This window comes from Mauremys reevesii, linkage group 15, assembly GCF_016161935.1.
Source record: "Mauremys reevesii isolate NIE-2019 linkage group 15, ASM1616193v1, whole genome shotgun sequence".
NCBI classification, from domain to species: domain Eukaryota; kingdom Metazoa; phylum Chordata; order Testudines; family Geoemydidae; genus Mauremys; species Mauremys reevesii.
Window position 1 is genome coordinate 42801003 of NC_052637.1, and position 25530 is coordinate 42826532.

At 40.8% G+C, this 25530-nt stretch overlaps 1 protein-coding gene across 4 annotated transcripts in view; it reads right to left on the minus strand.

Moving 5' to 3' along the window:
- Positions 1-25530, minus strand: part of RPTOR (regulatory associated protein of MTOR complex 1) — a 273244-nt gene that overhangs the window by 120255 nt on the left and 127459 nt on the right. For all 4 annotated transcript variants that reach the window (XM_039501518.1, XM_039501520.1, XM_039501519.1 and 1 more), the window contains exons 7-9: positions 20190-20249; positions 1973-2073; positions 558-702 (exon numbers count right to left, since the gene is read on the minus strand). In XM_039501518.1, coding sequence (XP_039357452.1) covers positions 558-702; positions 1973-2073; positions 20190-20249 — 306 coding nt within the window. The remainder of the gene's footprint in view (positions 1-557; positions 703-1972; positions 2074-20189; positions 20250-25530) is intronic.

Genomic DNA, 25530 nt, shown 5'->3' on the forward strand with positions numbered 1-25530 from the left:
TAAGGAGGGCTTTTGTATTCACTCAGCATTTGTTTATTAGTCAGGAATGCATTTAAAAGGCTTTCCATAATGCGAGTCATTTGCATTTCCATTAATCATCTAAAAAGAAGCAGAGTGCCAGGAAATGAACTCTGTAACAAACCCCACCTCCTTTTACTTTCTATTGTGAAAGTTACAAGAATTCTTCCCTTAGCCCCAACTATCCCAGTTCTCTCCATTACACTCACAGCTTTATGCCAGCAAAACAGAAAGCTGGCTGATGCTCCATTGTTTCTCTATTTGGGCTGAAATGTTACTTAGCTGAAGTGGAGCTTTTGTATCAGGGAATTATATCAGAATTATATTAATGGGGTATCATACACACAGGGAAGCAATACATTTGGAGATAGGTATTAAGTTGCCACATGCGCTTCTATTTCTGATCCACCAATTTAATCAGGAAAGTGCTGCGCAGATTCAGGTGATAACAACCTTGTATGACAGCGGCTGTTGAAATCTCCCCAAGGCATCTGTACAAAGCCTTTAAAGCAAGAGGTACCCTGCTAGCAGTGACTTACCACATTGCATGCATATAGGTTGGAGGTAGACGTGGGCTGCTGACAGGGGTACAGTTGTAAGACCTCATAATCCTTTCTGCCAACAGGAAGTTACGAAATAAACTAGCCACCAGCAGATCCTGCCTGAAGAGCTTCTGGAAGAGATCTGCAGAGAGATAATGTGCGTGTGACACAGGTACCTTCAGTGATCTGTAAGAAGCATTTTGTACCAGCAGACACAGACACAGACACACACGAGAGCTGATCAATGAATATTTTCCTCCAACAAAAAAAATACACAGAAAAGCAAAAACCCAAGACCTCCAGAAATAGTTTTGCTGTCACTTTACACCCACAGAAGGATTAATGGGCACTGAGTTTGCCTGACAAGTGTGACAACAACATCTCTACTGAGAAGTCACACTTAGAGTGGGACAGAGTTTTTTGACTAGTTTCTTCACTGAAAAATGCAGTTTTGGTCAACCAAAACTATTTGTGAATTTGAAATGAATTCGCTGAATAGTTTCAGCCAGAAAAAAAAAATCAGGCTAGATTCACAAAACAAAGGAATGGGAGGTGATGGTGGGAGAGCCCACCTTATAACTTTTGGCCCAGTGGATGTGGAAGACCCAGGTTTGAATTCCTGCTCTGGGGCAAGGACATGAACTCAGGCCCTATCCCAATTGAGTGCGCTAGCCACCACCACGTCTCTCTCAATTTCTCCTGTTGAAGCTAATCTACTTTGTATAAATATTCACTGGAGCAGGGATTTGAAGCCTGGTCTCCTCATTCCAGGAGCATTCCCGAACCACGAGGCTACAGAGTCAATCTCATGCTCTTTCTTTGGCCCAATGACCATTCCAAGTATTTTATGCAAAGCACAATAGTTTCAACAAGAGAGATGCAGAGACACCCACCTCAGAATACCCTATACCTTGGTGGTTAGGGCCCTTGCCTGGGAAGTGAGAGACCTAAGTTAAAGTGAAGCTAGCCCTTTACAAATGCCCAGAAACAAAACATTCAGGTTGTACTATACATTTTCTTTGACCCAAAACTGACTTTTTTAATTCGCCTTATTTTATTTTATTTTTTTGGCATTTTCTAATTCAGTTTGACCAGGACTGAATTTATTCCTCAACTTTTCAGAATGGCCAGCAAATGAAAATCAATTATTCACCCAGCTCTACACCCACTCTTCCCTCTCTCCACTTAGAAAATGAATACTTTCTGCCTTTCTGTTTTTCCCTTTCCCAGGCATGGACTCTTTCTTCTGGTGTCTCACCTCTGCTCATGTTTTCTCCACCTCTTTTGTTATCAGACTCTCTTTCTTCCCTGTTTTATTAACCCCCTTATCTCATTTCCCTACCCCTCTACTCTGAGCAGGCAGCACTTATTCCTGGTGAAAACATGCACTGTTAACTGCCAGACAGTCCTACCTCGTGGCAGGACATTCCATGCAATGGTGTCTGTGATTGCTGTAAAGATCCAGTTCAGTTCTCCCAGAGGAGTTCTCCTGTCATTCAGTCTGCCAGGAATCCTACAAAAAAGACATTTTTATTAAGTATGTTACTATTTAAATATATATATGCATGCATGCATTTAGGCCATACTCAAGGCCACAGGTGTCACTATACTGTTGCTTTCATTTTATTAAGAGAAGTTGCTTTGTTCCTCCATGTTCACCTCCTTGATTTCCTTGTTTCAGTAGGAACTTTTTCCACATATCAGTTTACCTCATATTTTGTTCCCTACTCCAGTTTGCTGCTTTTCACCTTTCCATCACCTGAACTATATGAATTAATGGAGGACTTAAATGCCTGAGATTCTGAACTCCTGTAACAGCAGCTATGCCTTCTACAGCACTAAGGGAATTTGCTAACAAACTTGCCATGTCACTGAATATTGTGGGGGAGGATGAGACAATTGGGGAGGTACTGGAAATTGGAGGTAAGCAAAAGGCAGTACTGATCTTCAAAGAAAGGAAAGAAAAGTGATCTCAAATATTACCATCCTGTAAATTTAACTCCTTTCCCTAGCAAAATGATGGAACAAATATGAAGAGGATAATGGAATCATAAGCCAAATGGGCTTATCAAGAATTAATATTGCTGGACAAATTTCATTCTATCAAAAAAAGCAGAAATATCTGAATTATCTCAGGAATTGACATTTTGAAAGGAGGACCACGATCAAGAGATGATAAACCATGAGATGAGGTGAGGGAAATGTATCTTGAGGGGCACTGCAGGGAGAGGTGCTGTTAGGAACTCCAAAAAGTTTGTTCTTCAGATCAGATCTGCTGTCTGGCTTCATTTTATTCACCACCCAATACTTCTGTTGAAGTATTTAATAAAAAATATGATTAATAATAAAAACTTTGAGCTCATGTTCCAAATAGCCTCTGGATAAGAACTGCTCAGCATCTACTGGCACAGAATGATGTTCAGTCAGCAAACACAACTTTCCAGGCAGTTACAATCATAATAAAGAGCACATTGGGTTGGAAAATGTGGCCCTTCTGTTAAAGGTTTATGAGGGTAACAGACTTACTTCACAACTCCCTGCTGTTGTAAATGAACTAGAAAGATATTGTCTATCCATGACGTAGTAAGACCTAGTGAGATTCTCCTCATTATTCAAGCCACACAATACTTTAAGCACATTGGAGTATGTGTGCCTCTTCTACTGAGGTCATTAATGTTCATTTATGAGGGGCACATTTTGCTGTTTCTTACAAGTATACCAAATTTTTCCTCCCACTAAGTTCTTTGAAAATTTGCCTCATGTGAATATGATGCCCATCTGTCTATATATTTCTTATGTATCCATTGCTATAGCCTTCAGGTGCCACCATAACAACTATCTGAAAAATACGTCAGGTAAATATTTAAACTCACTAGGTGGCTTCTTATTCCAACAGAAGGGGTTTCTCTAAGCAAAAGGCTTTCTGATGAACAGGTCAGCATTCCTGGAAAGCAATAATGGTACCCACTGGGCCATCAAGATCTGCATTACTGTGTAAAATGTTAATACATGTATCGCACAAGGACTTGATTGTGAAAGAGACATTCTCTTCATCACTATCAGAGTTGCAGAGCAGGAAGAGATTTTTAAATAGTTTTCATCTGAAAAACTTCTCCCTCTCAAGATTTTCAGACACAGTCACCTTGAGAAGCTCCTTCTAGCCAATAAAACCATCATAAAACTGCTGCTGAAAGCATGTATTTTGGAGCCCTGAGTAACACAGAAAACCACACCACAAGCTGAGGCAATGACTTTTACCGCCACTTTGGCTGCATTTGAGCTCTGTGGTCTTTCAGGAGTCATCCTGCCTGTTCCACTTAAGCCAAATCCAGACGTTTAGGGTACAGATTATCTCAAGGTTCAATGCTCAACCACCTGAATCCTCCTGGCTGTAACTACTTGCTACTTGCTTTCAAAGTAAAATATTCAGTATAAAAATCTTCTGTCCATGATGTTTAATATTCTTTGAAGAGAACAAAGTCCTTTTCACTAAAGGGTCAGGGGCATTGCTAATGTAATATGAAGGGAGATGATCAAACAGCAGCTAATACCACTGCAGCTGCAGGCTGTTCTCTGGCCTATGTGGGTTGGTGGCATAAGTCCACTTGGTTAACATTCACATCCTCCAGTCCTCCAGATTTGGGATATGAAGTTCAGTCCCACCTCCATGAACAGGAAGATCTTGTCAGCAATACACACACGGAGTCTACATCACAGTGTCACATTAAAAATGCTGAGGAACCAAAATTTCAATTTTATTTTATTTTTGAAAGGAGAAAAAAGAACACTGAACAACTCCTAGCAATGTAACCTTCCAAACAGTGATCTATTGCCAACACTTCTCCTGTCTTGGGAGACTCGGAGAAACTGCAACACCAGGGATTCTCATCCATTGCTCATCTTTCAGTTGTAGACAGGACTTTTCCTTTTCTTCAAGGAAAGCACTGATAGGCTCCACAAACCTATTTAAGACATTTGTGGTTGATAACTACCTAACAATACAGTAGAAAGAGACGTTAGGTTTGTCTTCAAGATCCATCAATTCAATGAAATTTTTGTACTCTTGATGAGTCTTCTCATTTGAATGGATTAAACTGACAATTTCTAGGACTATTTTCATAACATTTTCATACTTGAAGCATCTGCCTGTGAGATGGTCATGATGGATGATGCAATGAGCAGGGAGAAACTCTGGAAATTTGGGATCACTTTTTAAGAGTCTGATAAGGCCTACTTCCCCCCCCCCCCCCACCATTGCAGGTGCTCCATCCACTGCAACACTGACTAGTTTATCCAGTGGTACATAGGCATTTGTCAATGCTTTGTCAAGTGTGTTCTTTATGTCAACATCACAGGTCGTTTCTTTTAGCGCCACTAAGTCCAACATTTCTTCTTTCACAATTACATCTGCAGAAACATAACGAACAAATATCGCTAATTGTGGTTTATCTTGAATATCTGTGGATTCATCGATAGCTAGGTTGAATGCTAGAGAATTCTTTAGATCATTTTGCATCTTGCTTGCAACATCGGCACTGATCTGGGAGAGCTGCCTCTCCACAGCGTGGCACAAAATTGGAATTTGCTGTATTAGTCATTGAAATTTGGTGTTGCTTGGATCTAAAATTGCAACCAACTTCTGCAATATTCTTCTTAACAAATTCTCCATCACAATACTGACATTTAGCACGAGCAATATTCCATGCCATAACAAAACTAGCTTCAGCTGTTGGGTTAGCTTCCTTACTGAACGCAGAAAGTAGTGTCTGTTGACTGCTGAGGCATAATTTTAATGTGGGTAGCTTGTTTTTCCTTAATTCTGATCCAGGAAGGTACTTAAACAAAAAAAATTGTGATTTGTTTTGTAGTGATGTTTCAAGTTGTTCACTTTGCATTGCAGATTAGGCACAGGGGTTTGCCAGTTTGCTTGTGAATGCAAAATCTTCCTCCCATTCTGGCTGAAAATTTTGGTTTTCTTCTTCATACTTCCATTTCTTACATGTCATTGTCATCCACAAAATTAATGTAAGGCTAACACTTAAATATAAAACTATTCAAATGCGACTTATGGACAGTAAACACGGCCTGTAGTGTGCAGCACGCATGGAGATCAGAGCACATGAGGTCTACACAGCACTACAGTGACGCGATTTCCTGTTATAATGAGCATGTGCTGCTGAAGCAGGAACCTAGGTGTCACCTATAGGGCTGAAGCCCCCAGCACCAGCTCGCCTCCTCCTATGGGGCTGAAGCATCAAGCAGCGGATCCCCTCCTCCTGCGGGACTGAAGCCACAATCGCAGGCTCACCCCACTGCAGGGTGATACCCTAGCCTCTGCCCCCCTCCCCACATGGGGCTGAAGCCGCGAGCAGTGGCTCGCCCCACTGTGGGGTGAAGCCACCCATTCCCCCATGGGATGAAGCCCCGTGCTCCGCGAGCTGCAGCTGACCCTTCGAAGAGCCACATGCTGCTTGCACTTTGGCCACGCCTGCAATATTCAATGTTAATTTTCCATTGAAATAATGATAATAGTTTAGTTGGATTGCAGTGTTTGACTCATCTGAAATATTTAGCAAAATTTCACAATGCCGCTATCTAGGTATTTATTTATATGTGCTAATGAGAGAATTATTTTACCTTAACTTTTTCTGTATGTTAAGAATATTAATAATTTTCATAATCTTATTCTTTATTTTTATACTTAGCAAAAAATCTTGATAGGCCCACCAAGAAGTTCACATGCTTAATCTAAGCAAGCGTGTCATTGGTTACTGGAACCTTTGAAAACCCTCCTCTTATCCTCTCCTGTATGTCACACCTAAAATTTAGACCCTGATCCTACCAACACAAACATGTTTAACTTTAAGCCTTGACTTCAGTGAGACTTCTCATCTGCTTCTGGGAAAATATCCTTCTAGGTATTCTGTGAAAATCTAGGGTGCTATAAAATAACTCAAGACAATATCAATCCCATTGAGCCTAGTCTCAAAATAAAAAAAACACTACCCAAAACCAGAGAGGAGTCACAGATCCAGAAAAAACACCCAACATAATAGACAAACAAAAGCAGATCAGAAGCCAGCAATAACCCACCCCATCCTGCCACCATTCAAGTGTCTTCAGATTACTCTTCAGTATGTTTTTCTATAATAAAATGAGTAATTCCTACATGGTTCACAATCTGTCATTTTAACATAAACAAAAACCGCTAAGCTCTCTCTCACTCCTTGAGTTTAGGAACTACATTACTTTTTCAACTTTGCATGATCAGTCTCAATACCTCTCAAAGATTATACATATATCCTTTAGCATGAAGAAAATCATCCCGGCAAAATTAGCATCCCAAATTGGGCAAACTATCATCACAGATTCCCCTCATCCACCCCAATCACACCTCTGTAACACTCGTTCAGACTCGAAAAGTCTGGAGACAAAACTAAATGATGCAGGTGAATTTATCATTTGCCTGTTACCAGCCATCTTCAGATCATCCACACAAACATGTGGGAAGGGATCCACAATGTCCAGTGCAGGATTCAGAAGGAGTCTGTCTTCCCTTGTTGTAACTCAGTATTTCTCAAGCTGCTTGAAATTAACTTTCAAAAAAAATCTTGGGTTGGTTTGGAATGAGAGGAAAAATATACATCTCTAGAAATCGTGTTTAACTGCTGCCGCAGAGGGAACACAAGGGAACATAACTTCTTCAGTGAAGGTTCCATATAAATATACACTTACATTCCAGACAATACTCAACAATAAAATAGTGAAGTTATATTAGTATAGCTGGAATTCAAAAGCATTGCTTGGTCAGGCTTTTTGGTAGGGCAAATATTGATCCTAAGCTACTTGTCTGTCCCTTTAACTTAATTTTCAAAGCAAGTAGAAAGAACTTACATCAGAGCAGAATTCAGAATACCAAATTTCGGTCCACATGGGAGAGATAGAGAGATTTCCAAGAACAATTTCACACTTAATTCTCTTTATTAAATGTGAGATGCACAGAGATGTGTATTTTGGCTGGTGCTCTTAGCTATGAATGACAGGCTGAAATAGGAAGTTATCTGGCCTTACACCCTGTTCTGACACCCTATGTTACCTTGGGTAAATTGTCTCTCCATGAGCCTCAGCTTCCCCATGCATAAAATGGGGATAAAACTTTTGCCTACCCTCTCCCAGTGCTGTGAAAATTCATTAAGGTCTGCCAGTGCTTCGGAGATGCACGTGCTATATAAATGTTATGTATTATTATTGGGTGAGAAGGTGAACAGGAGGAAGCAGGGCTGGCTCCAGCTTTTTTGCTGCCCCAACCGGCAAAAAAAACAATTGAGCTGCTGCCGAAGAAGAGAGGGAGTGAAGGACCCACCGCCGAAGTGCCGCCGCCGCAGACCCGGACGTGCCGCCCCTTTCTATTGGCCGCCCAAGGCACCTGCGTCCTTCGCTGGTGCCTGGAGCCAGCCCTGGGAGGAAGGCAGGTACATAAGTGCTTAGGCAGTATTCTGAATAATGTCTGTCTACACATATACCAGGGCCTATAGATTTTAAATTGCAGCTATCAAACATCATTAGAAGGTATTTGATGGCACTGTTATTCTGCACATTACACAGAGACTCAATTAAGTTTGGAAAAATTAGCAGGATAAATCTTTGCATTAAAAAAGTCAGCAATGCTTCTGTTCCTAGATGAGACATCCAGATCTCCTGTCCTGTGACAGCAGTAAAGATTAAACTGCTTGTGTTGCCTGGATGACAGGCTGAATGATCTGGGGAAAGGGCTTTTATCTGAATACGATCTGATAACAGTCAATCTCATCTTTGCCTGGGAATCAAATTTTAACTTCAGAGGGGAACTGGAGGAGCAATTCTCAACTCTCAGATGCTTAAACAAAGATCAATTCAATAATAGGGATAATTAATCAGCCAAAAATTGAGTAAGTCCATCACCAACCAACCTTAGAAACTCAATCAACCTGCACTGAAATTCAGCAGTATCAACCTGTACCCATTACTTATGGGAGCTGCTGCCTAATGCTACAGAAAAAAATATGGAATAAAAGGTTGGAGGAAAAGTAAAGCATTTCTTATTTCCTTTCTCACAGTTTTATGATAAAATAAAAAACTGATTGCTTACATTAAATAGTCTAATTTCCATCCCCCTTCAGAAAACAGAGTTAGCTTTCATTTTGTTTATTTTTGCAGAGTTCCACTGAATACGCAGATTTTCCTTAGACGTGAGTATCTTAATTGTTTTTCAGATAAAGCAATTTGCAGAGATTCTTGGTGTATTTGCTTGCACACTGTGGGACAAGGTCTTTCAAGGCAGTCCTCTGACCATAATATTATAAATACTTTTTACCTTTTTGGGTATGTGGCCACTAAAATAAACAAACATGGAATGAGCAGAAGGCAGCAAAGCTCCAGAAAGAGTTTGTCCCATGTGGGATTTTGCGGCCTTCCTGGTTTCACTTCTCCTGATGTCTTTCATATTATGTTTTGACAATCATTGGAGAGCCCTTGACATCAAGGACCAAGCAGACTTCATTTCTAAATCTAGGCCATAAACAAACAAACAAATAAAATTTAAAAGGAGGAGGGAGGCCACACTGCCTCAGCTCTTGGCTGTGGTTTAACATATCTACAGTATCCATTGCTTCTTCCATCAACTATTCCTAACAGTCACTTTTACAAAGCCCTAAATCACTGCAGTATATTGTGAAAAGTGCGGACTACGAAATGCCAAGGTCACTGAACTTGTGCCAGGTGCAACTGTCAATGTCCTCAGAAATTTAGCAAAATCCTGTGAATCACTTTAATTACAATGGAAACATTTACTTCAAAGGAAGCCAGGTTTCCCCCCCACTCAGTTGGTAAAAGCTTCACCGCATTAACTTTACTATTGGACATCTAATGTGTATAAAATTGAGATGCACATTAAAATGTATGGCTTACATGTTAGAACAAGATGTTATAGTTAATATTCTCTGATGTGTTCATAAGCAGTGAAAGGGAAAGTTCAAAGTTGGGATGATTATCCAAATCTACAAACTTGCTCCTGGCTAGGTCCTCAGTCCAATTCTTACCATTTTCTCCTGCCACTAGTATAACCACTGATCACTCTCCCGTCTATCTTTTAAGATCTGGGAAATGTGGTGAGGCAGTAGGTATGGTAGCTCTCTCTGCTGGGCTCCAATCACCAATGCTAATATTTACTAGCTCTCTGGGGCTTCCTTGTTACTTGTGTCTCAAAGAGCATACGTGAGGGCATAGCCCAAAGGGTACACAAGTGCCAGAATCTTGCAGTGTAAGTCATTCCGCTAGAAAGATACATCTGCACGTCAATGGTTAGTTCAATCAAAGGGAGCATTTCTCTCATTACCATACAATCACGTGGCTGATACAGAAAGGACATGATTCTAACGGATTTGGCTACCTCCTGCAACCTAGCCCATCTCCTTGAGACAATCAACAAAAGAGTTAAAGTTCTGACAGCATTTATCCTGGAATGTTCTAAAACTTTGTGTCTTTGTTTTCAGTCCTGCCATCTATCTTTATTAAGCAATGGAACGGTGTTGCCATGAAAACCATCTTGTTGAGTATGATCTTTACTTCGCATACACAATAAGCTTTGCAGTAAACAAGCGCCTGGCTCTTTATCTAACAATGGTGATAAAACTAAGTGCTCCATTTCAATAAGAAATGATTCATTGCCAAAGATAAAACCTTCTGGATCATCATTCTTAAAGACAATCTAAAAGTCTTCCCCACCCCTCAACTCAAGTACTAATGAGCCACGTTTGTCAGCTAAGTATAATGACAAATTGTCACTACTATCCTTTGGTTGCCGACATGTTTAAATCTCAAAATATATTTAAAGCCAATTTTGGGGGTCTTCCATTACACTGACTAGAAGGAATTCCAGGGCTGTGAACTGCCCAGCTTTGGTCCAAAGTTTGCAGTCTTCAAAAGTGAACCAAGAATTATATTTCCTCCCAAGTCAATATTACTTTCCCCCACCGTTTCTCTCTCTCCCTTTCCTACACACCTTGGACTGTTTTTATTCGGTGTGTTCATGACTATTTTAGATTGAAGGGTCTTTGGGGCAAGGATCTAATTGTCTTATAGACCAAGCCACACTACTGATGCCATCAATAATATTTCTTTCCCATACACTGAGATATGCACCTTGCTGGCTATTCCCATGCTGCAAAACAAAACCACCCAAAACCAGTTCTAGCGTCGTCAGAAAATTTTAGAATAGATTACAAAGTCATGCTGGGCATACTATATAAAAAATCATGTTTAGTGTTAGCAACAATTTTATTTAAAAATGGATGAAGCCAGTGCCGTTCTTATCAAAACATGAACGGGTCTGATCCTCCTGACGCTTTCAGCTGGAATGAAAGAATGTCCTTGCTAATGGCTACTGAGCAAAAGTGGCAACAGGTGGATGGAGTTTGCTTTAAATAGATGAGCAAGAACTTGCTGGACATGCTAACCCTCAGGATAGAAAAGTGATAAAAGCAATTATCTTTGATTTCAAAAGTAATGGAAGGGAGCTGAGAACAGAGCTGTGTTGTGAGAAGAACAGTTTGATTCTGACAACTGTAAAAGGCCCTTCATGGAATTCTAAGGGGAAGTGCGAGTCACATAAAGCCTTGTTCTTCCTTACTGACATGTGGCTAATACATACTGGTATCCAAGGAAGCACGCGGCCAGCACCAGGGGAAATGAATTTATACAAAATCAAAGGCTGTTAAAGGGAAGGATGATCACATTCTGAATGCCAAAGTACATGATCAGCTGAGCATACAATAAGAGGAAATTAGTGCTCCAAATGTTTGAAACTGAGCTTGTTACAGTTCCAGGACTGCTATCAAAACGCCTTGCAGAAAAGGTGTCTTCATTCCCTTCTCCGACCAGGTTTCTTGGTTTTCTGTTTCTGTTGAATTTTCCCTAATGGAGTGGAAGCGGGGAAGAGAAAGAGAGGGGAAGGGATGAGAGGCTATTTTGAATGTGTTCGGTTTTGTCTTAAGTTGAGTGTGTGAATCTCATGCTGATTGACTTTCTGCACTACATCTGCCTTCGCGTAGATTTTCCCCTCAGACATCTGCCAATGGGTGTATATCATGTGACCTGGCCACTGTCATCTCAGTCCAGTCCTGGGTCTTTCTTGAATAGACACTTGCTAATCCCAACAAATTGTGTGTTGGTTTGGGATGTCTAAAAATTACTAAGCATCCTTGACCTACTCATAATCTGAACTGGGATCTCCAGAGATGAAAAACTAAACTACTATTAACTAACTAATCACACTACTTTGCCTCCGTTCCAATCTACTGTTCTAAAGGCAACTCGGACTAATTAAGATTCTCTGGGCATTTGTTATTTTGTTACTTTACAGCATGATTTCTACATTTTTCCCAATTACTCACATTCTGTCTGCTGTGCAGTCTCTTTGGGTTTTGTTTTTCCCACTTCATCTCTAAATTAGTTCCTTGTGAATCATTACTCATCTTATCAGTGACTGACAGACACTAATGAATTACTGATTTCCAGCCTGTGACACGCCATAATAGTTATAATGGAAACAAAGGTAATTTTAGTACCAAACTTGCTATTTCTAGTAATTTTTGTAAAGTGAATTTTGCGCTGTTGAAAGGTGCTTGATTGTCAGACCTAGAGACTTGAGATCTGTGTTCTCAAAACAGCTACAGAACTGGCAGCAGCAAGGCAAGCTATACTGCTCCTGCCTATGTGACTCAACCCTGATCTGCAAGGACTATATCTAGGGTTTAGAAGACTGTCCATGTCCCACAGATAACATGGTATGTCTGCTAAGATGTGTAACAAAACATTGGTGGCAAGGGAATTGATTCATGTCAATTGTGATGGTTTTTTTTTTTTTTTTACCATGGATATTTGGTCAATACAAATGATTGTAACCATTAACTCATTTCAGACAAAAAAACTGAACAGCGATCAGATGAGAGGGACTTCTGCTCACTAATTATCTGTACCAGACACCAACATATGGCCCCGCTGGAAAAAAGCACTCTACGTCATTCTCAGTCCCCTGAGTTTCCCAGGTTTCCTCACATTCTGTATGTTCCTTTTAAAAATTGTATTACTTAACTCCAGCATTAGTTCCAAAATATGGATTATTTTGGCTCCCTCTCAAAGGATTGATAATATACATGTACTGTAGAGGCAGCAACATGCTTATTCATCAGGCTGCTGGGTTAGCCTAGATAATTAGAAATCTGGGCTCTTCAAGGAAGGTGCAGAGTAATTTACTCCTAAACTCATCATCTTAATTAGAAAACAAACTCCTTTCCCCAGGTTTAAAGACAGCTAAATTATAAATTACAGTATGCGCTACTGTCTAGCTAGACTTGTCATGGGACTATAATAAAAACATGTGTTCTCTATAATTGATATCTTTATCAGATTATGATGAAAAGGTTTTAATGTTTGTTATCCTCAGGAACCTTTATTCAGAACATTTTTCAGGAAGGCAGCTCTTCTAAAAAGTATGTTATGGAGATATCAAGAAGGAGCAAGAACTCAGAAAAAACTCTTGTAACAAGTACCCCCTACAGCACTGTGAGGCGTTTGAGTGCAATACTGAGAAATGCTTGATTTCTGGTCTCAGCAACTGCAAAGGAAATATACTAAGCAGGGTGTGGTGGCCTGAGCAAAGGACTAGAAGGCCAAGCAACTGTTTTGCTTTTTGATCTAGGGGGAGTCATCACTCATCTGTTTCAGGCAAACTGATCATTAAAGCTGGGTAACAAAGAACAAGCTCACTGGAAAGCAGAGGTTCACCTGCACTGAGCCATAGTTGCCAATGGCTACATAAAATCCGAAGTGGCTAAGAGGTCCAAGAGCAAGAGCAAAACCAGCAAGCCTTAGGAAGGACAACTGACTTTACAGAGTGAGTTCTGACTCCTACCCCCCATTTTTTCCTTCCCCAATATCTCACAAATCTGACCCTTCCCCACTTATCCCCAAAACACTTGTCCACACCCTAGTCACCTCCTGCCTTGACTTCTGCAACAACCTCCTCCATCTCTGACCTCCCTGAAACCAATATGGCTCCTCTCTAGTACATGCAGAATTCCTGGTGCAATCATCATTTTTCTCATTCGACCGGACCATGAACCTGCCTCCACTGGTTCCCACGAGTCAGTAGTATTGAGTTATAATTTCTCATCCTCAACTCTGGGACCCTTAGGGTGACCACATGTCCCAATTTTATTGGGACAGTCCTGATATTTGGGGCTTTTTTTTATATATATATAGGCTCCTATTACCCCCCACCCCCATCCTGATTTATCACACTTGCTAACTGGTCACCCTAGGGACCCTGGAGAATTCTACCTCTGTGAGTTCAATCCTCGAGGGGGCCATTTAGGAAACTGGGGTAAAAATCTGTCTGGGGCTTGGTCCTGCTTTGAACAGGGGGTTGGACTAGATGACCTTCTGAGGTCCCTTCCAACCCTAATCTTCTATGATCTTTTGCATACCTGCTCTGCCAGTGATGCCCAGCTTGATGTCCCATTAATTTTCCTCTCCCATTTCTGAGCTTTTTTCTACAGCAACCTTTATACATGCAATGACTTCCCAATCACAGTTCACCAAACCACTACCCTCACCTCCTAAAAACTACTTACTTAATGACACCCAGAAGGAATTAATAAATCCAATAATAAATTAGAAATGGAAAATCCATTAGCTTGCTCCTCTAGGTTCTACCATTGTGTTCTTTCTTCTAGATCAGGGGTTCTCAAACTTCATTGCACCGCAACCCTCTTCTGACAACAAAAATTATTACACAACCCCAGGAAGCTAACCAATTGAATTCCTTGAGTCTGTCAGTATAAGGCATGTTTTCAAATGTTTAATCATTCTCAAACTTCTTCTCTGAATCCTCTCCAATTTATCATCTGCAAACTTTATCAGTAATTATTTGATATTTTCTTCTAAGTCTCTGGTAAAAATGTTACATAGAATAGGACCAAGAATCAATCCCTGCAGAACCTCCTAGAAACTTGCTTGATGATGATTTCTCGTTTACAGTTACATTTTGAGACTTATCAGCCCGTTTTTAATCCATGTGATATGTGCCATGTTGATTCTGTATCATCCTACTTTCCTAATCAAAATGTCGTGCAGTACCAAGTCAATGTCTTACAGAAGTATATTACATCAACACTCTCTTTATCAAGCAAACTTGCAATCACATAAAAAAATCAAGTTAATTTGACAAGATCTATTTTCCATAAACCCATGCTGTTTGGCATGAATTACCCTCCTTTAATTTTTTATTAATCAAGGCACATCTCAGCCATTTAATTACTTAGCTCAGGATCAAAGTCAGGCTGATAGGCCTATAATTATGAGGGTCGTCTACCGTGCCTTTCTAAATAATGGAACAACATTAGCTTTCTTTCTGTCCTCCGGAACTTCTCCAACAGTCCAAGACTTATTGAAAAATCAGCATTAACAGTACAGGGAACTCCTTGGACAGTTCTTTTAAAACTCTTGGATGCATGTTATCCAGACCAGCTGATTTAAAAATGACTAGCTTTAGTAGCTGCTATTTACCATCCTTAGTTACTGTTGGATGGAAAGTACTTTATCACCCTCATATAACATGAATGCATCATGTGGCTTTTCCCCAAACACAGAACAGTAATACTTATTGAACACTTCTGCTTTTTCTACATTATTATTACCAGTTCCACCATTTCCATCTAGTGTTGGATGAATACCATTGTTAGGATTCTTTTTGTTTCTAATATATTTAAGAAACAAGATGTGGTTCTAGAATCTCATGCTAAGTAGACGGAAAGGTTTGACAGGATAGGTTTTGCTAATTGATCTGTCACTTGACCAGACATGATTTTTTAGCACTGTGGTTAATGAAGTCAGAAAAACTAAGAAATTATTTTGCCACCTCCATTTTTACTTATTTTTCTACTTCTGTTGTTTAGATAGCTTACTGCAATCCAGAGCATTTACTAACATGACCACAGCATAGACAGCTACCAATTTCATGCAATTTCTATACAGCTTGCTGAAACAAATTCTTCTAGCTTTAAGTATTTAGAATTATTATAAATCTAGTAAAATCAGTAACGTATGTTAACTCTCTCCTAATGTTATGCTTTTATATCATGTGGACTCATAACATCTGTGTGGCCACAATTTTTATATAACTTTGCTCTAGATAATACAGAAAGATTTTAGTAACTGATTATGTCACCAATTTACAGTGCTTAGGATTTTGTTCAGACTAAAGAACAAAGCCAACAAAGTAAACCGCTCCCCCCGTTCCCACAACATCTGCCTGTTTTAATATGCTCTGACTTTTCTTATTCCATTGCTTAAAATGCTGCTATTGCAACAGCCATGAAACAGATTCAGAGGGAGAAGTAGAAGATACAAGTGGCCCAGGTGGGTTTAAAATGACACTGGTAGAGAATACAGCATTTTTGTAGTCATGTTTCCCAGACCCAAAGAAGAGTTCTGTGTAAGCTCAACTCTATCGCCAACAGACGTTGGTCCAATAAAAGATATTACCTCACCCACTGGTAGAGATGTCAATTTTGTCATTTTCAATTTAGAGTTATACATGGACTCTTAGCCTCATTTGCCTTGAAAACACAAAAAGATGACCGCAATAAGGACAAGTGTATGTCACCCAGCCAAAAATACACAATAAATCAAGAAACCCATCTTGGCAGCCAGCTCGACAGCTTTGTCAATACTTAGCGGTTTAATGATTAATCCCTTTCCCCAGCCCCTTAGTTTATGATTTTACATCTTTGAGAATATTCTGAACCCTTCTGCCCACTGCCTATTTATAAGCAGTATAACACACAGCTGCCCAGTTACACGGCCTAGATTTCCCGCATTTTCAAGTTGAGCTAGGGGCTTCACACATTGTATTCCCACCTAGCAGTGAAACAGAACCGATTTTCAAAGGAGACAACTTTTCTCCTCCATTTCACCTTGAGGTACTCACATATTTGCAATAGATTATCATTAATGACATGTTCGGCAGTCACCAGCCCTGTGGCCGTGCAGGGAACCCTCAGCAGCCCTGCTGTCATGCGAGTGAGCGAGTAGGTCTGTGATTGTGAAGCTGCAGAGGGCTTCCCGCACTGCCTCAGGGTGGGTGACACCTGATCTCTGCAATACAAGGTGTGGGAGAAGGCCGTGTTCCTGGTGGAGCAATCTTAAAAATAAGAATTGATAAAAATCATCAAATCATATTGGAGCATGTCATCTATCTGACGATGTGGGTATTCACCCACGAAAGCTTGTCCTCCAATACGTCTGTTAGTCTATAAGGCCACAGGACTCTCTGTCGCTTTTTGCAGATCCAGACTAACACGGCCACCCCTCTGATATTTCACAGATTACAAGGAACTCTGGTCCATCTTCCCTGTACTTTGCACAGTACATTAGTTAAAAAGCCGTACTATTCAAAAATCTATACATAGACATGAAGATTTTATAGCAATTGCTAGGACGAATCAGCATAAATATTGCTGCAATGTGCAGTGTGATACTTAGAAAACCTCAGTTAAAAATCCACGAAGCTTATTGCAAACAGGAAAAGAAAAATCAAGTGTGTTCACAGCTGGTGTAATGAAAACAAAACCTAAAAACTCAACATGGCTCATGAATTAGGGGATGGAGAATGTAAAATAGTTCTGGAGACGGATGAAAGAGCTGAATTAATTCTCTTAGTTCTTTTATTTACTTTAGCAAACAGATTTCTGACCCTGTTTTGCATCGGCTTCTTTTTCACAGCTGATGAGCTGAAGAGATTTCTCTTTGTTTTCCTGCATAATCTGTCACTACCCAAGGGCCTTGCTCTGACAGTTTTAGTCAATGGTTTGGGCTGGATCCTCACTCAGAAAGAAGCGGATAAGTGCTGTGACAGTTCCGGGGTTAAATGCACTCTGCCCCCTCCCTCTGTCATCTGCTCATGGACCCCCTTTAGGTTTCCGGTCTCCAACCATCACCTCTTTATGTGTGGGGACCTTCATCGCTCTCCTTAACAAGGGATTTAAGGTTGCAAGTCCCCAGCAATTCACTGTGCTTATCCCAGCAGATCTGACCTTTGTCCAGCCTCAGCCATTCTGCTTTCTTCCAGGGTCTGAATGTGTTTACCAGTGACCAGCCAGCCTTCACATTTATTTAGGACAAAAACATTACAGAGAAAGCATATAATAAAACAATAAACAAACAATCTACAGGCATGTCAAGGTTACCAGGTGTCACCCATCTTCCACATGGAGCCCCTGGCAGGTTCCAGTCTTCAAACCGTTCCAGCAGGGCTTTGCCTAGTTACAGTTTCATGTCAGCTGAGGATCACATCAGGGACCCTCAGTGATTTCAGCCTCCTCCTTTATACCACAAGCCTGTTCTTTGTCTACTGGATCTCTTGGACATGGTCTGAACCCATTGATGCATTACTGCCTTTGAAGTTAAGGTTAATAGAATCATACTTTGGCTTCTCCTACCTAAATTGTAGATGCTGGACCCATTTTCACATAGATCAAACGTGTGATGTCAGCATGGCTTCCATAATGGTTAAACACTTAAAAGCTGCTCAAGAGCTCGATATAGACCTATCTCCTAAAATACATTACACGGAACTTTTCCTGGCATTCAACTATACTTTGAAATTTATTTGGGGTTAAAATGGGCAGGTTATTCAACACGGATCTACTTTAACAATTCAATAAGCCAAGAGAGAAGACAGCACGTTAAACTGGGTATTTTAGCTGATGGAATCCTACACTCATCACCATGGTTGCAAAATATCATTTGCTACTGGCAGTCTGGGAGCAATGAGTGATAGCTGCAAATCACTGTATTCTACAGAAACCTATTTAAAAAAAGCAAAAAATAATACATTAAAACACTACTACTATGTACCCACTGATTGAATACCCCCCAACCCAATCCCTCTGAACATCACAGAGAATGCCTTTCACCTAAAGGAATGAATGAATGACACTAATCCTGGAGAACTGAAAGAGGATAATTGGCTCTAGACATTCACGTGTCAGAAGTCCAAGTCCATGGCCTATTCTAATTAATCTTGACAATGAGCGTTTCTCACGGCAAACATCTCAGAAATTGAATTATCTTTTATTAATTGTTCCAAGCTAATTTAACTTGGGTACACAATGTTCTAAGAATAGAAAGCTTGAAAATACTAACCATGTGGCACAGATCTCAGAGATCATCCACACAAACATGTACTACCTCACCTGATGGCAAAAAATACCTTCCTATAAAAACTTTTAAAACAAAGAATGCAATAGATGAATTATGATTTAGTTTTTCAATAGCTTGGGTGGCTTGCATAACCTGGACTTTGTTTTGGAGAAGAGTTTACTTAGTCCATCATTTTGCTCTGGGCTGTCCATTAGCCAGTAGTCATGGTCAAGTATTGTTTGGATGAAAGGATTATTATAGGTTTCCATGACATTAAGGATTAAAATATAATCCCATTATTAGATAGAAAGAACACTACAGTGTGCTGAGGAAGTGACAAAACATGTCTTGTTTTTTCTGATTTTACACACACACACACACAGAGGGTATTGAATGGATTTTATAGGTCATGAAAGAAAATGATAGCTGTGTCGAGAGACATTCACACCTCAGACAAGTATTGTGAAAGCTTCCCCTGCAGAGTTCCAGCACTGTACACCCAAGACAGCTCTGCCAGTGCATCCCAATCCTGGCCATGCTATTCCAGTCCCAGTGTCCCCTGGACACAGCTTTGCCAATGCATCTAAACACCAGAACTGCAGGAACCATTTCAGTTCTGTGCTCCCATATAGTTCTACCAATGCACCTCACTGCCTGACTTTAGACATTCTCTACTACAGCAGTCTTTGCCTGCCTTAAGCAGAGGCTTTTGCCACATGGTTTTATGTCAGCTAGGGTATAGGCTGAGAGTACTAAACTACTTTCACATGTGACCTTAATGTGTGAAGTTGTAACTCCAAAAATTGAAGGCTATGAGCATTATCTAACATCTCCATTGATCCCCACTGACAAGCTCTCGCAACGTGTGCCCCAAACCACCAGTTAGGTGGCTTGACAATACTGACTGCCAAAAAGGTGACTGAAGTTTGGATTCTGGGCTGACGGTTGTCAGGCTAGAGTATGTACAACGTATCACGAATGAGACCTACGTGACCTGTAAGTTAAAAGGTCTGAGCAAAGCTCTAGGGCAATTCTAAGACTCCATCTAAACAGTGTTCTCTGCATGAATTCTTGCTTCTATAGTCACCGCTTGTTCTGCCAGCCTGTGGTAAAGACAATATAATGAGACACCCATCGGCATTAGAACAAATGCAAAACAAAGGACTAACGGGGTAAGATAGTCAAAGAAAAATGAGCAGAGGGAAACTTGGTACCCCCAAGTGAGTCTTGGGCAACAGAAGCACCCCAAGGAGGTGCATGCCCACAAGCAGAATGAAGGGATCTTGAGGACAATGTGACTAAAAAGCAATTTCCCCTCCCCCCATCAAACCAACTATAACAATGGAAGTCAGGATAGCAGTAGTTTTAATGTCATAAAATCTTGCTTACTTCTCTATTAAATCCAGCGTGACTCCTGGCACCAATCTGACACTCTTCTGCATGCAAAACCTGTGGAGAACAGAAGAAAAATAATTCACACTAATTAAATATTTAATGACAGGACTCTTGGAGGTTCTGTGGAAAGAATGAGGAAGACGGTTATTACAGTGTTTTTGCTTTTAAAATAACATTCGGTTTGGAAAACTTTGCCGCAGCATAATGAGAATCAAACAAGGCTCTCAACTTTCGTCGCACTCATGATTGTGCAGTGATTTCCATCGTCACGGTGACAAGCTTGTGGTATTGCAACTGCCACAGTGACAAGTTTCCCAACACACGGAGAGAAAAAACGGTTTTGCAGTCATCCAGCAGAGTCCCTGGAGAGGGAGAGCAAGACACTAAATAAAGCAGAGCTCGTGTACGCTCGTGAAAGAATGATCTGCGTTGGTTGGGTTTCCCTGAAGAGACCTGGCACAGCAGGGGGGAGGGAAGAAACAGCGCAAGAGCAATGTGTCAAGATCAAACACCTGGGTAATATAATTTTAAAATATAAAACACTGATTCCATTTCTCCAGCAATTAAAGGCACCACAATTTCACAACTGCCCATACTGAAAAATACAGAGTCCAGTTAACTCTGTGGTTTGCCATATCTAGAGACTCCAAGACTAGCTAATCTGAGGTGGAAAAGAAGATAGGTGCTCAATTCTCAAGCATCAACCCCCTCTCCCCAGACTTCTTGGGGGAGTTCCTCCACTGACTCCACTACATCCCCAGTCCTCTCATGCAGAGTTTCACAAATCATTTCCAGCAGAATACAAGTTCATATTTTAAAAAAAGTTTCTAGCCTTTGTGATTGGAGAGAAAACCAATTGAATGGGACCTTGAATCTGAAGACCAGCTGAAACCATAGGGGATCAACTGCCCAAGGCGTAGGTCCTCTTTCCAACAACTGTCTGAGCAGCAGGGCTGTGTGCTGAGAGATTCCTTTGGCGCCAGGGAAGAGAATCCTCCACCTCCATTTCCAAGCCAATCCAAGGCTGTGCCACTTTCATCCCCAATAAGTGGGGGAAGTATCTGCCCAATTCCCCATGGTACAGCAGCGAGCAAGAACCCCCAGACATCTGTGCTCCTTGATGCACAGGGAGTACCTGGTGGAGTTCTGACAACCCTTCAGCTTTCCCTATTTTACACCCTACTTTCCAGAATATGCATTGCAGCCACCCTCTTTCTAACCAATGACAGGGCAAGGCTCAGAAAAGCTCAGTGGTGTCACAGTCAGCTAGTGGTTGTTTCTGATATTCTGTACCTTCCATCCTAAAGGACCTTAAATTGATAGACCCTCTACACCCATTGCTGAAATATTAATCCCTATGGGGTGAAATTGCACAGCAATACTGCTCAACAGTGAAGAAAAACACCATCTCCAAAATGCAGGGGGAATTTAAGGAGGCAGAATGTAGCCAGAGCTGGAATTTGACTGAGAGACCTGGTTTACTGCCCCCATTCATATAAACAGTCCCATGGGATTTTATAACTACATTGGCTAGGGCCTCCGATTTATGTCTCATCCAAAAGATGACCAGGCCATTCCCTAACGACATGCTGCAGCCATTGTGCATTAATTCATTACTTTCTCAGAAAGAAGAATGTCACCTTTTGACTCACCACCACCAATTTATGCAGCATCAGGTATTTTCTTTGGAGGTCTTCCATCCAAACACTGACGGGAACCAACCCTGCTTAGTTAGTGAAATCTAATAGGATCACAGAATAACGCAGTCTAGCTGCAGGCCATTGAGAGATAGTACGAGTGCTCAGCACTCCCAGCCCCTTACAGTATACACTATAGGAGACCAAGAATTGAACCACAGTTTCTTGTCGAGCAGCACAGGTCACTTGCCACAAGGCAAATGGATCCTTCAGCTTCCTTTCTTGCAAGGAATTCTGGCAGATGGCTCCCCCATGCCCCCAAGTATTCAGGATAGTGGAGTTGGAAAAATTATCACTGTGTCAAGCATTTCCTTCTATTTCTAAACTAGGAAAATAAAGCTCACCTTTGAGGGTCAGCTGTAAAAGGCATTTCCCCAAATGACATACATTACGAAGCTGTCACTAAGCACTTCCTTTGGGAGCTTTTGGCAATTAACTATGGGCAAGACATAAATAAGCTTCAGATTTCAGATATTTCAGTGGTGCCTTCGGCTTCTCAAAGGCAACTGAATAATGAATAAAAGCAGATTGCATTTGATTAGTAAGGGAAACTCCTTTTCTCCAACACAACCCTGCAGCACATATCTGTTTGGTATTCAGCATAAGGGAAGTAGCACAGCATGCGCTTGCGGCTTTTATGTATACAGAGCTGGGACTGCTACAGCACTGCCACTGTACTTCAGAGGAGATTAATGCAGGGAATGCTCATCGGCTTTTAATGAGGCCCCACCATTTCCCTGCAAACTCTGAAATAGGCAGTCGAGTTCACCAAACCCCCATTTAAACTAGTAATGGTCTCTCTCTATTTCCTCACTTAAAAGTAGTGATTGCCCAGAAAATATGTGTAGAGGATACGGAACATTCTGTTTCTATCTGCAATACCAATCTCACAATCACTTCCATTGCACTGAAACACGATGTCTCGAACAAGCAGCTGTGATATCATTGCAGGAATCCATCAGGATGGGCTAGAGGGGAAAGTCACTGCATATAAATCTTTTGGTAACCACTGGTGATTAGACAGGAAAGGCAGAAAGGTGCACACAATGGTCAAATGACTTTTAGCAAAACACTACCCTGTAAATTTGCTCAAGAGTGATGGGAGCTCTAAAGGTTTACTGTTATCCAGAAAGTTTTAAAAAAACCAGAAGCATGCTTAGCAAAAATTACACTCTGTATGTGTGTTTTAATTCATCGTAGTGTTACCACTTAGTGCAGTGATTGCAAGAGATCTCTCCTGACAAACAGGGTCTGATTTGCTTAGCGTTCGGCTGGGAAACGTCAAGGAAAACCAGAAAGAAAGGTGCAGTAGGAAGTGATCGTACTTTTCCTTCTGATTCAGTATTGATCTAATACCCCCATATGGTGTTAAGGGGCACAATAGGAATTCACATCTTTTAGATAAGACAAAGTCAAAATCAACGTTCTGACCACCTACCATCATGGGGAGGGGATAGCTCAGTGGTTTGAGCATTGGCCTGCTAAACCCAGGGTTGTGAGTTCAATCCTTGAGGAGGCCACTTAGGGATCTGGGGCAAAAATTGGTCCTGCTAGTGAAGGCAGGGGGCTGGACTCGATGACCTTTCGAGGTCCCTTCCAGTTCTAGGAGCTTAGATAATAATTGGAGATATACCAATTACCTAAAGATCTTTTGGTGCTACTTGAAAGAGAAGTGGTGGTGTTCTTCTGGATGTCCTGTCTTCTTTTCAACTAGACAATTAAATTTGGCTTCCGTAAATTCCCCCTACCACTACAAATGGATACAATATTGTCTTTCTGTCCTGCATAAAACTCTTCAGTAGTGTGGCTGTGAGATATTATGTAGCTGCAGCACTTCACCCCAGAGCTAGCTACATTTTAGTGGTAAGTACAGAGATCACCGTGTTGATCTCTTTGAGTTTGAGATCCTTTAGGATGGAAGATGCTACAGATAAATATAGGCTAACTGTAAAGATCTGAAGATTTGGAACTGGAACAAATTTTTCTTATTTAACACCAGTCCTACAATAGCCAAACCCAAGGCCTGCACTTGTCTTTCTTCTTCTGCTACCCAGTACTGTTCCCAAAAATGGAACCAAACCCTGGGTAATGTACACTATTTTGTAAGTTTTGTTTAACTTTTAACATACATGTAAATGAAACCTTTGGCTTCATTTGCAGTTTCCTGATGCTTTCACTTTTGTTGTGGTCTTCTCTTAAGTAGGTAACCTCTCTCAGTATCTGAAAGGGACAGTTTTCCTGTTTAAGACACATGCAAGTTTTCTGGATCACTCCCAGCAATTTTGCCTAGAAGGTCAGAAACAAACATCTTTTGCATTCATATGAGTTATAAAAATCCCTCGTATTATAAATTCATGGAAGGGAAAAACAGCCCACCAATTTCTACTGCACTACTGAATGAGGGGGGAAACGAAGAATAATATTAGAGCAGCACAAAGTACCTAACCTTTTTTTTTTTTTTAAATCAGAAGTGACAACTTTAGCAGAGTCGACTCTCTTTAAAAATACAGGATTATGGAATCATGCTGAGATCAGGATCACTTAGGAGTTCAACAGTCTGCTCATATGCATTTTATACTGCTAAACCATGCAAAGTGTCCTCACGTGTATCATTTCCAAAATCAGTCTGCCCATATTAGAGAGATCTGATGTTACTGCAGACCTTTGAATGGTGGCATGACACCAAGCCCTGACTCTCCTTCCATAATGCTAGTAAAAGAAGAAATCAGCTTATGCTGGTTCTTGCAGAGGTGAAATTTTTTTTAAGAAGGATTGGAAAAAGTAAGATATGGCCAAAAGAACCAGAACTCCTTTTGTAATCAAAAGGCACAAACAAAAAACTCTCCGGTGCATTTCACAGATTTTATTTGAATAATGTAGACATTCATTCATCTTTCCCTTTAGATCCCGTTGGATTTTTCCCTATATCAAAATGCCACTCAGAGCTGGGCTGTCTGTATTTATCACATTCTTTCTGACCAAAGATTAATTGATCTATATCCATCCATTTACCTTAGTATCGAAGCTCCTCCTGAGCATTTATGGATTTATCCTCACAACACCCCTGTGAGGTAGGGAAGTATTAATCATCCACTTCTTACAAATGGGGAACTCAGGCCTGGAAATTAAGTGACCTTGAGGGCAAGGTCACAGACAAGGTCCAAGTCCAGATCTTCAGAGTTTTAGGCCATTGTCTTAACAATAAAACTAATTCCTTCTAACCCTGCCCATGTTCAAGTTATCTAAAAAACATCCTTTACTGACAAAGATCTGTTCTCCCAAGTGCTATGCTCTCCTTTCCCATGGCCAAATACATTTAGAAACAATTTTGGGTTGTTCCAACACTACTGTTCAGAGAGCTTTACTGTCTAGGTGCTATATAGCAAGTGGTCTTCTTTAGTCTTAGTTATTTCTATTTCAGTCTATAAAAGTTCACATATCCAAAGCTCTTGTAAAACCCTAATGCCCACTAAATAAAAATCCATGCTCCACCGAAACCTCAACTCTTCTTCAGTAGATAGGGTTTGAGATGCCTCCTAAAGGACTACAGATTTGGGCTATTATGGAAGTGGGAGAAAAAATTCCAAAGTCAAGGAGCCATCATGGACAGCCCCATGCCAGTCACTCTCTCCTACAAA